This window comes from Diachasma alloeum, unplaced genomic scaffold, assembly GCF_001412515.2.
Source record: "Diachasma alloeum isolate Michigan unplaced genomic scaffold, Dall2.0 Dall_scaffold_00865, whole genome shotgun sequence".
Classification (NCBI taxonomy): domain Eukaryota; kingdom Metazoa; phylum Arthropoda; class Insecta; order Hymenoptera; family Braconidae; genus Diachasma; species Diachasma alloeum.
In genome coordinates this window covers 277500-294568 of record NW_021680986.1, presented here as the reverse complement: position 1 = coordinate 294568, position 17069 = coordinate 277500, and the positions used below count along the sequence as shown (strand labels likewise).

At 41.6% G+C, this 17069-nt stretch overlaps 1 protein-coding gene across 1 annotated transcript in view; it reads left to right on the top strand.

The window, feature by feature from the left end:
• Positions 1-16858, top strand: part of LOC107045058 (flocculation protein FLO11) — a 51135-nt gene extending 34277 nt beyond the window's left edge. The window contains exons 3-7 of the mRNA XM_015267187.1: positions 1572-1609; positions 11468-11621; positions 11707-11754; positions 11909-12021; positions 12084-16858. Of these exons, the coding sequence (XP_015122673.1) occupies positions 1572-1609; positions 11468-11621; positions 11707-11754; positions 11909-12021; positions 12084-16259 (4529 nt within the window). The 3' untranslated portion in view covers positions 16260-16858. The remainder of the gene's footprint in view (positions 1-1571; positions 1610-11467; positions 11622-11706; positions 11755-11908; positions 12022-12083) is intronic.
• The last annotated feature ends 211 nt before the right edge of the window (positions 16859-17069 follow it).

Below are 17069 nucleotides of genomic sequence, written 5' to 3'. Positions count from 1 at the left end.
GGGGGGGGGGGGAGGGCGGAGGGAGGACGGAGGAACAGTGAAGAACAAAATGATTATGATGCATGCAAATACACACGTAACACACGTCAGATATCAAAACTTTCTATTTCATCTCGCCGGCGTCCCATGCGTCTGTAATAAACCTACATTGCCATCTCGCGTAAATACCCCTTTTTCTCCCTTTCCCTCTCATTATCTCACCGGTGTTACACGTGCCAGACGAATCATATTTTCTTGTTTACGAGTCTTAGATGAAAAAAAATGAGTTGAGAGTAAAGTTCCCCGTAATTATCTCGCTCACTGATAAATTTCTAGTTCCAATTATCGTTTCCAGAGGCAGTAAACGTTTTTCCCCAGTTTTTCTCTGATTAATAGCGAGATGAGGTTGGGATTCGAGTGGATGTTTGCGAATTCCGAAGTTTCTTATCGAGTCTTTGGGGAAAAAAATGGAATGGGGGAGTTCGGCATTTGCATTTTGCTGGGATTTCAGCGTTTTCCGGGGGCCGCGGGAGTTTTAGAGTCGCGAGGAATGGCAGGTGNGGGGGGGGGGGGGTATCACGTGGTTTGAATGTGATTATGGGGTTCGGGAATGTGGGGTGGTGCCTTGCAGGTGGCACGTGCCTCCAATCACGTGTTGAAAGCTTCTTGAGAGCTTGAGTGCCTCGGCTTTTGCTCTTGGATGTTGTTGTTAGGTCTTGGGGGGCGGAGGGTGAGGGGGGAGGGGGTGCAGTGGAGTTTAATGACGTTAGAGAATTTCTTGGGGTGCACGAGAGTGGTCTGGTTTGATGGCGAAACTTGCACCCAGAAAAATGGGTGATTTAAATCAAATGGAAATCTTCATTTGAATTTTTTTTCTTATTTCAAAGAAGTCGTTATTACAAATGAATAAACTTGTTTACTTGTTCCAAGAAAAAAAATTTATTCAATTTAAGTAAATTGTTTATTTGAATCAAATAAACATTTATTGATAATGAGAAAAGATTTATTTAATATAAACAAAACCAAATAAAAATTTGCTTTCAATTTGAAAAAACATTTTATTTCGGTCTATTTGAATAAACTTATTTATTTGATTTAAATAAATCATTTTTCTGGGTGTGGTTGCTTTTTTTTTCGTGTTCAGGCGTTCAGGCGCAGAGATAATAATAAATTCAGGTTCACATGGGAATTCAGGTCGTTCTCTCCGTTTATTATTTCAGTAGTGGTCAATCGACGTTGAAAAAATAATTGATAAAATTATCAATTAATGTTGTAAAAATAATTCAGTAGCGACATGGTAAAACGGTTTAAGTCGATCTCCCAGTTGAGTTTTCGATAGTCTTCACTTTTCTTTACAAAAAAGATTTTTGGAAAAATTCTGCTAATTTCTTTAGAATTTGAGATATTCGTCGAAAACTGGCGCTAGAATGAGTTGGCTTGAACCGCTTGACCACTTCACTACAAATTTTACACCGACAAGACATGGGCCTTGCATATTGCAAACAATTTCATCATGAATTTGTCGAACAATTCATTCATCCAAAATTCGGGAATCAAAAATATAATTTTAATGGATTTTTTTTTCGTTACAGGTATCGCAGTCAGTCTGAGATCGGCCGATTGTGCAAAGGTGAGGAGCGGTCCCAAGACAATTTCATTAATCTCCTAATCAATTCAGTAGCGAAACGGTAAACCGATTCAAGTCAACTTGGCTCTCCACTGAGTTTTCGAGGAATATCTCCGAATCTAAGCAAAATACCGAAATTTTCATTGCAACCATTTTTGTAGCGCTCAATTCAGTCTATAAAAAAGGTTATTACAAAAAATTTGCTATCTCCCTTACCTTCCGAGTTATTCATTAAAAACCACTTCACCACTGAATTCGAATTTTCGATAAAAACAGTTGATTTTTTTCTGTTCACAACCGAATTTTCAGACACTTATCTCCATTTCAATACCTTAAACTCCAATTTCATATGGACAACTTTTCAGATGCAATGACACAAAGTTAGAAGAGACGTTGAAACTTTGCAGGACTAATACAATTACGTGAGCTAGCTTTCACGTAATTTCGAGATATTCCCTGGCAAGTTGATACTGGGTATCATTGGATGAATAAATTCACGTGATTCTCGGTGTAATCTGAATTTCAAAGTTGCCGCGCGCATCCAAATCACGGATATNGGGGGGGGGGGGGGGGGGGGGGGGGGGGGGGGGGGGGGGGGGGGGGGGGGGGGGGGGGGGGGGGGGGGGGGGGGGATCAGAATTTATGAATTGCCTGCATTATTCAGAAGGTGGTCAGAACTTCGTTAGCATAATTAACTTGAACATTTGCTCGGCTCAGTTGGGAGAAGTAATGAATACAATCGAATACTCTTGGCACTTGTGGGGGGAGGGACTCCAGGGGAAAATATGACCTGGGGATCAGATCCAAAGAAAGCCTTTATGGTTGTATGAGTGCTTTTCCATGTCGAGGGGCTAGGAGCTGCAACATCCAGTGACAACATGACTCCAGAACGCAGTTCATTGTATCCCGGGACGTGAGTGGTGTCAATTCAGTAGGGAAGTGGTAAAAAGGTTTAAGTCGACTTATCTCCTAGTGGAGTTTTTGAGGAATATCTCCGAATCTAAAGGAAATACCGAAATTTTCGTAATAATCTTTTTTCTAGAGCACATTGAGTGCGACAAAAAAGGATTTCACAAAAATTTTGCCATCTGCCTTAGATTCCGAGATATTCATTGAAAACTGGTCAATACTCAAAATCGACTTGAACCATTTTACCACTTCGCTACTGAATTACTTCATAAAATTCAGGATTTAAAATCATGAGGCTTAATTGATTGCATGGACATGAGTGGATTCGATCATTTGACCCTTATATTCATAAATTTTCGACACAGAAAGAAAAATTCAGTAGGGAAGTGGTAAAACGGTTTAAGTCGACTCATCTCTCAGTTGAGTTTTTGAGGAATATCTCCGAATGTAAGGGAGATAGCGAAATTTTCATGAATACATTTATTGTAGCACTCAATCGGCTCTACAAAAAAGGTTATAATAAAAATTTTGCTATCTCCCTTAGATTCCGAGATATTTATTGAAAACTGGTCAATAGTCAAATCGACTTGTACCGTTTTACCACTTCGTTACTGAATTATTTAGAAAAGCTCAAAAATTTTTATTGTAAAATAATACATTTCTAGGCATTGAGTGATTATGCACATTTAATGACATGATTTTCGTGTGGAATTGCGGATAAAATTGACAATTTCAGGACAAATTGAGTAGCGAAGGGCTAAACCGGGTTAATTCGATTTTGATTTTTGGCCAGTTTTTGATGAATATCTCGGAATTGAAGAGAGATAGCAAAATTTTTCTCACCACCTCATTTATAACCCTCAATTGGCGCTACAAAAAAGGTCGTGACAAAAATTTTTCTATCTCTCTTACATTCCGAGATATTCGTCAAAAACTGGCCAATGGTCAAAATCGACTTGACCCGGTTTACCGCTTCGCTACTGAATTATAGTGACGTGTAATAAATTTCTTAATAAATTTCTCAGAACAAGCGGGAGAAAACTCTTGTTTCGCATTTTTCAAGACCTAGAACTGCATTTTGCTCCTTAATTATTTGATTTTTCAATCGAGTAATTAATTTTTCCCCAACTCTTTCCTCTGTGCATGAAGAAACATCAATAGAAGATCGAGAAAAGATAGGAAAAATCATCGTAAACAATCCTATTATACCATAAAAATATAGTAGTGGAATAACGATGAGGGGGGCGGTGACGTCCGCCAGTTTCCACTGGCCATAGCAAGGAAGATATTTACGTTATCTCTTGTACAGAAGCGTCGAGCTTCCGGTGGTGCTGCGGCGCATCAGATTGGCAAAACAATGGGGGGATCCTCGAGTGTAGTTCTCGAGTGACGTAACAGGGTATTATGTGCCTCTCCACCGAGAGCCAATGGAATTCTCCCTCCGAGGAACCGATCGTCGTCGTAACGGCTTTTGTGACGGAAAGAAAAACAGGGAATCCCGGGGAAATAGTAAAAATGAATATATGATGATAAAATTTTATCGAGAATTTTATTCTACGTTAGGGAAATGTAGAATAAAATTTAACGTTTGGCTGATAGAAGAACATATGAAGCTAATTTTTTTTTAACATCAAAGAAATTATTCTTTGATGTTGAAAAAAAATAATCGCAATAGTCGAGCCAGAAATAAATAAACAAATTCTTCCTTATACACGGGCTCTTATGGGATTTATGTTGAAATTTATAATTCCCCTACTATAAGACTCTAAAAATAGCAATCAGTAGCGAAGTGGTAAAACGGTACAAGTCAGTTTTGACTATTGACCAGTTTTTAATCAATATCTCGGAACCTAAGGGAGCTGGCGAAATGTTCGTTATAACCTTTCTTGTAGAGCCGATTGAGAGCTACAACAAATGTGATTACGAAAATTTCGCTATCTCCCTTAGATTCGGAAATAAGTCGACTTGAACCGTTTTACCACTTCGCTACTGAAATGAAAATAGAAATAATGTGCAAAACTATACTGAATCGAATGGCCAGAAAAAAATTTGGGGACCCGCGCGATCGAATTTGATTCTACGTTAGAGAAATTTTATCCTGACGCATAATAAATTTTACCCTTCCTGTCCAATAATTCAGTAGCGAAGCGGTAAACCGGGTTAAGTCGTTTTTTACTATTGGCTAGTTTTTGACGAATATCTCGGAATCTAAAAGAGATAGAAAGATTTTTGTCATGACCTTTTTTGTAGAGCCAATAGAGCGTTATAAAAAAAGTCTTGAGAAAAATTTTGCTACCGCTCTTAGATTCCGAGATATTCAGCAAAAACTGGCTAATAGTCAAAATCGACTCGGTTTACCGCTTCACCACTGAATTTTTATGTAGATAACGAAAATTCTAGAACGATTGGTAAATTTTACCCTACAGGTACGGTAATTTTTACTCTACCGGCGCGGTAATTATTATTTTTATCGGGATAAAATTTCTCTGACGTAGAATAAAATTAGATCATCAGATATCAATTTTACTAAATTTCGGAATAGAAATGAGGAGACGATGGCTCATGATACCCTTTTACAGAACGGTAGGATAACTTTTATCGAAAATTTCTCTCCGTGTCCAGCGCACATTCCCTGACTTTTCACCCAATATTACCCGAACTTATTTCCCCCCGGGCCGTCAGGGGGACACAGAAGAGGAGTGTTTTGACACAATAAGGGACAATCGAGTGTAATGTCGTTGGATCCTGGGTGCGGGAGACGCAAACGATCGAAGGACACAATAGCGTAACGGCGAACTCGAGCGTTGCGGGCGTTACGGAACAATACGCGTAGACACACGTGAGAGAAATGTCCGTAAATACACGAGATAGAGCGTCAGTGGATGCCAGTGGAAGGGAGTAGAGAAAGAGAGCTTGACTGAGGAGGAAAGAGAAAGGGTGAAAAGGGTCTCTCCCTCGGCGTGTAAAAAATTCCGAGACAGATGTACGGATACACGGTGAGGTGAACGAAAGAGTGGCACAGGATGTCGGTTGAACGGAGCTGCAATGTTGTTTACGGGACAATGTCTGGGACGAAGAAACTGTAACGGAGTTTTCTCGGCTCTGTATTCACAACTAGACATGAAAGAATCAACACGGCAAATTACGAGAGACAATTTCACGTTGAAAATTCGTTCGGAGTTTATCGTCTCTGATGTTAGCAATTCATCTCGCAAGAGTGAAGTAAATGTTTTTCATCGTGACAGACTGATAACAAGAGGGAAAATAAATGCCGGGGGAAAATATTTTGAGGAATGGAGATGATGCCAGATGCATTGTGATGTTTCAACATGACTTTTATCTCTCCTTGTATCTTCACAACACGTATAAATGATTGATGAAAAGAAATAGTGGCTCTCTATATACAGCGGGAGTACAAAGGAGCCTGAGGAAGTGAACTTGCACGAATTCCGTTGGCCGAAGGTTATGCGACTCGAATAAACTTCCAGCGGAGTATAACACAGACGACGTGTCTCCATTCCAGTTTCATTCTCCCCCTCATCCTCTACCCTTCTGGGGTCGTTCTCTAGCGGGTGCATTACATCGACGCTTCCCCGGGGATGTTGAACCGGATGTTATTCAACCCACGATTTTTGCGCAACCGTGCGCTCAACTAAACCTCTGTCTACTCGATTCCACTCGACGTATTTTCAACCCTTCAGCCGCTCTCGCCCCTCGCCGGACTCGTCGTCCGTCGGTTTTCGTTCATATTTTAGGGGCACGCTGCAGCAGCCGTGACGGTATCGATTTAACGATCGTTTAACGCGGAATTTCACGGGAGGGGATACTCTCTCGCGTGTTGCGGGATCTATTTCGCAGTGTGTAACCTATCATCACACTTGAGGTATTAATTTTAGGGGTATGATGAGAGGGGCTTCTGGGGTTTGAGGGAGACTCGCTTTCTGATGTTCGCACGAGTGGAAAACCTGGGGTTTTTCGTTTTTTAAGGGGAGACTAGGGGTTATTGGAGGGAGACTTTTCATACGTTGAAGATCGATTATATAGATCTGAAAACGAATAATTAGTGTAAAGAAATTTTTTTTATTCCTCGCTTGCCCGAAAATGTTTAAAATGCTCAAAACAGTCCAGGGCCTCCAATTTTTGAGCTACAAAACATGCTTTTTTTCAAAAAATTTATTCCGAAAAGTTTCATTTTCGGAGAAATGTGTGGAACAACAATTACGAGCTAGTTTTTTGGAATTCGACTCCTACACAGTTGATGTCGGTTTTAAAATGCTCAAAACAGTCCAGGGCCTCCAATTTTTGAGCTACAAAACATGTTTTTTTTCAAAAAATTTATTCCGAAAATTTTCATTTTCGGAGAAATGTGTGGAACAACAATTACGAGCCAGTTTTTTGGAATTCGACTCCTACACAGTTGATGTCGGTTTTTTTTTCATATAAAAAAAATTCACTATTTGTGTAAAAAAATATAAAAAAAGCAAATTTAGCCATGTGAGAGGCGAATTAAAAAAAATAGCTCGTAATTCATATAATTTTAGAATTTATGAAAATTTGTCTACTAGTTTCTCTCTTTCATCAATACAAAATATGCGAAAAATATTGACGTACAAATTTTAAGCTGTTCTCATTTCCCCTGAAATTCGTTAAAACAGAAATTCTGCTCCGAGGGCATAAAAAACCATTACTGTGAGAATTACTCTCTTCCTTGAATATCAAACGAATTCACATGAAGAGGTAACACTGAAAGGGATTTAATTCGACTGAAATAATTCAATTTTCCAGTTTCATGAATGTAGTAAAATTTTCATATGTAAAAATAAAATTTTTATTTTTCCACGACGAACTGCAGTTCCATTTCCACGCCGTTGGGATATGGATTTCATAATTAAAACTGATGAGAGCGTTTTTATTAGTCATTCTCCTCGGAGATAAAACTTTCATATCAGTTTTTATATTTTCGTAATTCTCCACTTTCTGCCCGATGAACTCATCATTCTGGATTTATCCAATATTTATCTGATCTCGGAGCTATAATTATTATGACCATCACACCGTGTGATATTAATCCCCTTCCTCCAGTCAGTTTTGATCATAAGAAGTACTCATTTCTCTCTGCATGTTGTTTTTTTATTTTTATTCCTGTAACTTTATTACCACTGAGTGCTAATAAAAACAACGACGGGGAGCATCTCCAGTGAGTATATGGTGCCTCTGTGGAGGCGCTTCTAGAGGCACAAGTCGTACATATCCTACTTTCACTAAGCGTCTCATCTTGTAATTGCAATGTGAATTTGTACTGGGTATTCTAAAGTCGTTCGTGTATTTACACGCCATTTTGGAGTGTAACATTACTTGAAAAATGGATAATTCATCGTGAGTGCTATCGACAGTTTCTAATCATCAAATTTGCCATTCAAAATGGTTTCGTTAATTCGTCTTCAATTATTTTCTTCTCAAAAGGAATTTAATAAATATATAAATTCTTCTTCGAAGATTAACTCTCTGATTTTTTGCTTCCGAATGGAAGCATTGTAATCGCTCAAATTTAAGCTTTCTATTTTTTGTGTTTTATTGATCCATTATGATCCCAAAAGTTCTAAAATGCATTTTTTAGACGATGTCCGTTCGTATGTGTGCATTTCTCGCTAATGAATCGACGGAATTGAATCATTTTTTTCCTTAAATGAAGGTATTGCCAAGCCCTATCCATCGCCACTAATTAAAATTTAATTCATTGATTCATTTTTTAAATTTTCGAATTTTTTCAAAATTCAGTTGTAACGCGATGAAAAATTCGTTGGAATGTCCTTTTGACCGAGTGCGAAGATGAAAGCGATAGCAATAATCGTTATTTTGATTTCTGTGAAATTTTTCCAAAATTTCGTATTTTTCGAAAATCAGAATTCCGCAGATATCTCTGGATATTGCGCTTCGAATGAATTCAATCATATCTTAATATGTTTGTTTCTATGCGACTGTATCGAAGTTAGAAGATGCTTACAATAACTGTCTCGGTTAATTCGATTTTTAGGATAATTTTTAGAAATTTCGAATTTTTCATGAATTTCCCGGCTAGTTAGCTTTCTGATGGTTCCTTCAAAAGTGATGTTTCGAATGCATTCAATTATGTATAAATAAAATACTCCTAATAATATTTCACAAAAGTTTTCAGAAATTTTTAGAATGTCATTAAGTAGAAAATCCAAAACAATTAGTTGGAAGGAAATTGATTCAATTCAAGAGAATAAAATGGGCCATGAATAATATACAATGGAAAAAATAAGCTAAATGACCATTCGGAAGCATATTGCTAATTTATACGCAATACAGGAGAAATTTCCCACTTGTTTTTCATCTGTTTAATTCAAATTTTCCAATTACTCCTATCGATTCAAAGGGCAGAAAAAAAGTTGAAACTACAGAATCAGAATTTAGTAACAAAATCATTGCAACGAAAATAATGCGAATCGAAATAATGGAAAAAATTAGTTTTTTATTAATTCGAAGAATAATGAGGACTCATAAATTTGGGATAACTCGCTCCACATTCGGGGATGCATCGCAACGCACCTCTGCATTTTACGTTTATACCTTTCCCTCGTAAGTCCTTGAGACCTGGCGTTGGTAAAACTAGAGCGAAACACGTTGCACCGGTAAAGGTCTGATCCTCTCTCGGCAAATGGCATCGCGTGCCCCGCTCCATTCGGATTACTCGTGTTTTCTACCTACAAGTAACATTAGAGCTGCAGCGAGTGCCAGCGCGAGTGTGCATCCTAAAAAGACCCATAAATTTGCTCAACATCATCAGCGATGTTCACGTCTTCAGGGAAAACCACCGTTAAAAAAATTGATCGAACCGTCAATTTGCCCGATTAATGAAATTACTTCATTCACAGCTTCGAGAATTTAATTGGGAGTTCCGCCCCTTCCACCCACGCTACACTAATTAATTCAAATTTATGATTCGCACGACAGCCCCCAGTGGTTAACCAGACACTTTAATTAATTGCGACAGTTAGCGTGATTGCAGATTGTCGAGTGTGGAAAATGTCACTGGAAATTTCTCCACAGTGCAATGACACAGAATCTCGCCATTCAATGAAAGTAGCAACGCAAATGGATGTCTTTTCATCTCGAAATGACGGGGTTTTAGCCGGGAAAAATGACTCGGCGATAATACTGTTTTAAATAAATTTTTCACAAATTAAATATTATTTGAGTAATAATTGGGAATTTCAATAATTGCCCATTTGAAGATTTTCAATTTTTTATCGACCCATAATTACAGTTAGATATTTATCATTACAACAATAATTAATAATGGAATATGAAATTATTAATATGTTCGTTAGACTGTTGATAAAAAAATTAATCTCGTTCCATCGTTGACATTTTTTAAATTAATCACGAATATTATAATGATAAATGAGAAAAAAATGAATTTCTTACAAATTAAATATTATTTGACTAATAAATAATTGGAAATTGCAATAATTGCGCATCTGAAGATTTTCAATTTTTTAATCGACCGATAATTATAGTTGGATATTCGTCATTACGACAACAATTGATTATGAACTATGAAATCATCAATATGGTCATGAAACTATTGATAAAAAAATTGTGATTGATATGGATTTAATCCTGAAAGATTACGTTGATTCAATGATTAAAATTGATGTCATTATCATTACTAGATATTGAGATAATTAAAAATGAATTTTATTGCAGTATTGATTATGAAATTCATGGGAATTTAATTTCTCCCACTAGCTATTAACGAGTGATTAAAAAATTAATCTCATTCCATCGTTGACTTTTTTAAAATTAATTATGAATATTATAGTGATAAATGAGAAAAAATGAATTTTTTACAAATTAAATATTATTTGACTAATAAATAATTGAAATCCAGTAATTGAATAATTGAAATTCATTAAAAATGAATTTTATTACAGTATTGATTACGAAATTCATGGGAATTTAATTTCTCCCACTAGCGATAAACGTGATATTGAAAAATTAATCTCGTTTCATCGTTGATATTTTTTAAATTGATTACGAATATTATAATGATAAATGAGAAATGAATATTATCCATCAGCCGCTACAGACGAGACTTTTCACAGGACCTTTGCCTATAAATCACCGGGGGCGGGTGAGTCTTCTTCATGAAAGTGAAATTTTCACGTCGCTTTCTCTGGAATTAGCCGCACTTCCGGACCGGGGGATCCATCCATTCGGAATGACTGTTGAAACGATAGAAATCGGACAATTTCGATGATAATGGGGCTGTAAAATTCTGGTGATTAGGCTGTTCGAGAGGGCAGGAATTTATTTATTACGGCTTGATGACGGGAAAAATGGGGTTGAGGGCGAGGTTGCGTCTGTTCCGGGCGATGTATTGCTAAAAGGGGAGCCCGACGGGCGGTGATTCCCGCGGCTAATGGTAATGAACGGCAGAGGGTCTACTTTTCTTTTCATGTCGCAATGGCTTGATCACCAAAAATTCCAAAATTAAATTGAACGATTAAAAAACTTCCAGTCGCTGTTAGGAAATTACTCTGGAAATTTCAGGTGAAAACGCTTGAAATTTTTAACAATTTCAAAGTTACATGAAATTTTTGCAGAATTCTTTATTGACGAATCAGTTAATTTCTTGAATATTCAAGTAGTTCTGGATTGTCAGGTCCATACGGCACTGAAAAACCTCGAGAATTTTAAAAATTCAGGCAATAACTTGTCTGAATTCTCTTGATAAATGAGAAATTTAATAAACATTTTCATCTGAAATTGCATTAAAGCTCACAACATTGAAAATTCAGACGACACTGACTAAAATTTCCAACAGTGTTAAAAAAAAATCATAAAATAATGTTAAAAGCTCGCAAAATGGACAGAGAAAAATCGCCCAATGAAGAAACAGCACTCATAATTTTCAATTCACAGGAATCGGAAGACGCCGAGCGTGCGAGATTACCGGAGCTCCTGACCGAGCTTGACCTTGCGAGTCTCGAGGCCTCGGAGGAGGACATAGATGCCCTGAAGAAGGTGGTAAAGCGCCTGGCCCCGGCGAAAAACGGCGAGTACCAAGTATTCCAAGGTTGAGAATCCCCTACCCCTGAGCGACATAACTCCCCATAAAACTCTAACTGACCTTAATCTCTCTCTCCCAAAACTGCCGCCAGTATTCTTCGGTAACGAGGAGCTCCTGAAGGAGTGGCTGTCTGGAGCGGGTAGCTATACCACTAACAAGTGCCATTATCACACGTTTTCCCATTAAACAAGAGTAGCTAGTGACCATAACACCGGGCATAACGATCCTTCGTCGCGTAACGAAGTGCCGCCCTCAATTGTCCGGTAAATCCTAATGACCTGTGATCATTGCAGGCTTGGGCCAGCCGGGCGTTGACTTTCCGATGCTGACGACAATTCCGGCAACAGAATTCAGCTGTCGAGGGCTCAAAGGCGGTTACTACGCCGACTTGGAAACAAACTGTCAGGTAATGAACCCCACAAAATCACCGGAATCCCCAGACACCTCGATAACCCCTCGTAATTTCAGGTCTTCCACATCTGCGACAACGGCAGGAAGATCTCGTTCCTCTGCCCCAACGGCACCATCTTCCAGCAGTCCCAGCTGATCTGCGACTGGTGGTTCAAAGTCGACTGCAGCAAGTCAACAGAGCTCTACGAACAGAGTGCCGAGCAACTCGCCCAAGAAGAGCGCAAACGTGCCGACTTGAAACGCGTGAATTCCGAGTTCCACCGATCCGACAACAACTACCAGAACTCAAACTACGACGGTAAACAGAACGCCAGAACAAATCCCTACGGCCCGACGAAGAACCAACTGGACCAGCGGTCGAGCGATCTCAAGTCCCGGGCCTTCGATCCGAGTCAGATCTACAATCAAAACCGCGGAAGCCAGTTCTCCCAGATAAACGATCTCGCCTCGAATTCCGGCTTCGCCACATCACAGGAGCCCACCGTGAAGAATCGCGAGAACACCCCCCGCACCACAAATTACCAAAACATCGAGAGACAGCAGAATCAGCTGATCGAGGAGCGCAGCGGGAAGCAGTTCTACGATCAGAGAGGCTCCAACAAATACTCATCCCAAGTAGACAATTATCACACAACCTCTGGAGCCCGAGATAATCCTCGTAGTGCAAAAGCTCGCCCCCTCCCCCGCGACGAGGAGGGCATCACAAATCGTGCAACGCCAGCTTACACGGAAACCACAACATTCCGAACGAGTACACCAGCCCCAATAAGGGAGTATCAGCAGCCAGCGGAGAGTGCAGCGTTCGCATCATCCCGGGGAAATCGATATAATAAGCCATACAACTCTAATCAGTACAACAGTTATTACAACCCAGCGACCAACGCTCCGCCCTCCCGAAGGCCCACACAATCACCAATAACGCCGAAGCCCCGTCAAGAGACACCCCAGAGTATCCTAAAGCCAAAAGGAAAGATCGCCGACTACCCCTATCCAACATTCGCCCCGATCTATCGTCCACGAACCACAACGTATGACTCAACAACTCCGACTACCACCCCACCTTACACCAACACATACTACAATCGAGATCGCACAACCAATTGGGAGACAACGACAAATTTATACACAACCGGTCAGGATTACCGCACAACCACTGAAACAGTCTACCCGGATGACATCACAGGGACATATCAGGGCGCTCGAGTGACATCAACTGACTACACCGCAACCACACCAAATCCACCGACGACCTACACCAACTCCGAGACGTACGATAACAGCGTTGATACCCGAGATTATCCACGTACTACTTACAAAACTAGAGCATCACCGAGTAACCAGAGATATTCAACTGGTAGTTCATCCAGTGGCACTGCCATTACCAAGTCAGCTATCAACGATGTCACGGTGGATCAGAATTCACTGAGCACTCGTACCCAGGATGATAAACTTGCACGAACTAAGACACCCTGGAAGGGTGTGCCACGAACTTCCCAGAACTATCGGCAAAATGGTGTAAGTCCGTCCACGGAGAAGTCTCGTACAGCTCAACTTTCGCAGCAGTCTCAAACTTCAAAAACTCCTCCCCCCTACGACACCAGTATAACTTATCAAAATGGCAAGGTCATGTCGACATTAGGGCCCTATGTGCCATTCACCAAGAATTATGCATACACAACAACGAGTACTACGACAACTCAACGGCCGCCAGTTTACACAGCCACTGTGCCAACATATAGCTCGCCATCCTCTCAGTATCGATCCAGTGGTAAAGCTGGAAGAATACAGTACCCTACGTCAGTCAACCGTGTGCGCGGCAGTTCGACATACCTGCCTGACGCCAATTCAACCGTTAAACGCCCGTCGGATTCTAAATCTCTGATAGAACATGAGCATGCATTCAATATGCTGGAATCACTGAGAGGTCTGGAGGGCACAATGCCGACTATTATTGGAAATACTAGCAGAAGTGGATTGACTATTCCCCATTCTTCGAGCCCGGCAACACTGCATTCTCTCGCCTTGTACTTTGCAACAGCTAGTGACGAGTTTGGTGGCTCTGACAAGCACGAGGATGATTCCTCCGAGAGGCTTCAGACTCCACCAAAGCTCAACGAGACCTCGAATGTTGACCTTCCGACGTCGATTCTAACTGAACACACGATAAACTCCTACGCGGAGCTGTTCAATCTCAACAACGCCCTTGAGACAAGCCCAAACAGCACGGAATCAGAGCAACAGAGTGGGGAGATTGACTCCAGCGATGATCTCGACCTCCAGCAGAGCGAGGGTCCCGTGACGAGCTCGAAGAAATCAAACAGCACGAAACTTCGGGAACTCGCCCAGGTCTTCACACATGCCTTGTCGGCGTACCTCCAGGACCCCGCGACCTTCAAGAAGATCCTCGCTGAGATCAGACCGACCGAGCCACCGGCGGTCGACAGTGACGAAAGCTTCTCCACGACGACCTACATCCCCGCAACCTCCGAGGAGTACCCGTCCGTCACAAAGGAGAAGGACGAGGTCCTGGACTTCTCCGAAGACGTCACAGCACCGAGACGACCAATTCTCCAAACCACCACGGAAATACCAACGACCACCGACGACGCGGCCTTCGGTTACTACACAACATCCGTAACCTCCGAGTCTCAATACTCAAGCACCCCTCCCCCCGATAGCCAGGACTATTTAAATCCCACAAATGACTTCGCCTCGGCTGTGAACCACGCCTTCGACTCAGCCAACGGAATCCAGGGTTTCTCAGGCCCCAGCGGACCCACCTCCAACGACGCTCTCAACGATTACGAGAATTACTTTCCGGATAGCAATCGAGTGGGTGACATTCAACGAAACTCCACCTACGAGCCCTACGGCAAGTACGTTAAGCCGGTGAATTCAGTGCCAATTGGCGATAATTACGTTTCCTCATCGACCCCAGCTACGTACGAGCAGACATTACCGCCGGAAAATCCTGGCGATGGTAACGTAATAACGTCTAATCGTAATTACCAAAGTTCCGGGGAGAATTTCGACGAGCAGACGGAATCACCAGAGGTAACGACAACAGTTGAGCCATTTAGAATCCGTTATTACGATACAACGACGATACGATCAGAGGATAGTAACGAGGAGTCGCTGGTTACAGCCAACAGCATCTACTCGAGTTACAACAATTACAATCGTCTTAACAGCGCTCCTAATGACGTTGGTCGACCGAATGCCGAGTCATCTCAGGTGGCTTCTGATAAAGACGACAGTCTGAACAATCACTGGACGTCATCACCTACGGTGACACAATTGTGGGAGAGCACAGTCTTCGTGGATCCGAAACGTATAAATCAGGGATTGACGTCGGAGGGTGTCAGTCAAACGTCGAGTGTCGAAAGCTTCGGTAATGATCCCTCCGCCACAACGCATTCGTCAGTGCCAGAAGCGTCTGAGCTTTTGGTGACGGATGCATCGGGCGGTGTGACCCCGAGGAATGGCAACAGAGGGTCGAGTCCATCGACAACTTGGCAATGGAGTAACACTGATAACGACGCACCAACGGCATTTAGTCTACTGCCGACGGTTTATTCGACTGAGCACACAGCAACGCCTGCGCCAATTTACACGACCAGATCTAGTATAACGACGACGATAACATCGTCGGTTATTTCGACGAGTTCGTTGCCCCAGCCGGTGTTTCCGGCGAAAACTAGGTTGAAGAATAATATTGGGAATGCTACGGAGAACGAGATTGTCAGGGCCAAGCAGATGTTCGGGGGCCTTAACGACACGAGTTCAGATGTTTTGATGAGGGTGATGAAGACTGCCGATCAGAATGCAACGGTCAGACAGCTCGTTCTGCTGTTGATCAGCCACTGCACTGGGCCCTTGAATAAAACCAGAGAGGAGGAGAAGGAGCAGTTGCTCAATGCTCTCCTCAGCATGCCGGTTGATCAGTTCACTTCGGAGGAGTCGCGGGGGCTTGTGGACGATCTCACCAGGCTCAACATTCCTGATGATCTCGAAGCCAGGAGCACCACTGCCATTGTCACGTCGACTGAGCCCATTGTCACGACCTTCAAGAGCAAAAAGTCGAGGAGAATCAAGTCCAATGTGGATGAAGCTTCCCTGGGGAGCAGAGGGAGTGGCGGCGAGTCCGAGGGGGGCGAGGAGACTTCCGCGTCTGACGGAAGGGCTCTTGAACTACTGAGGTCACTCTACACTGTCGCTGCTAAGTGGGGTTGAATACTTCGGGGACAGCCGGATTTGCTCACGATTACATTCTTCGTCTGGAGGAATTTTTACGATGTCGGTGGTTCAAAGCAGCATTCATCCTGGTGGCGAGGGTTGTGGCCAGCATCATCAATGTTACTATTATTAGGTTTTTAGGTTTTTTAGGGATTGAGTGCGTGAGGGTTCGGGAATTTGGGATCAAATTGTTGGTTATGAATGGTAATTAGGTAGTTGTGGATTTTGATGCGAGAGGTTCACGGTGTCTTTCTTGAGTTGTAACTGAAGTGTGCGAGCAGCTTGCTAGGTAATTGGGGTAAATTCAATGGGCATCTTTTTATGAGTTACGGTTTCTAGGTAGGAGGTGTACTTAATTCCCTCGGCTCACGGTTTCTGAGGCTGTTGAGGGCTCGTATGGTGGGGTTCGAGGGGAGACGGAGGTGGGGAGATTCGTCAGTGTTGGAGGATGAACTTTTCCGCGAGGAACCTCAGCTTTTAGAGGATTTCGAGATTTCCGGGGTTTATCCATTATTTGTCGAGCTCCGGCTTGATGATTTTATGTAAAATATGTTTGTACAGAGTGTGAATAAATAAATATGGGTTTTGTTAATAAATTTTGTGTATTGTTTTTTACCGATGTCTATTCAGCGGCGAGAGGGCGAAATGCATACTTCAGAATTTTTTTTAATGTTGAAACCTCATTTGCAATTATCCAGTCTGAGATCAATTGATGAAATTATTTCTGAGCTGGGGGTATTTTAAAAAATGTCTGAAGTGCATTTTGCATTCTATAGTTTAAGGTATATCCCAAGACAATACGGCCCA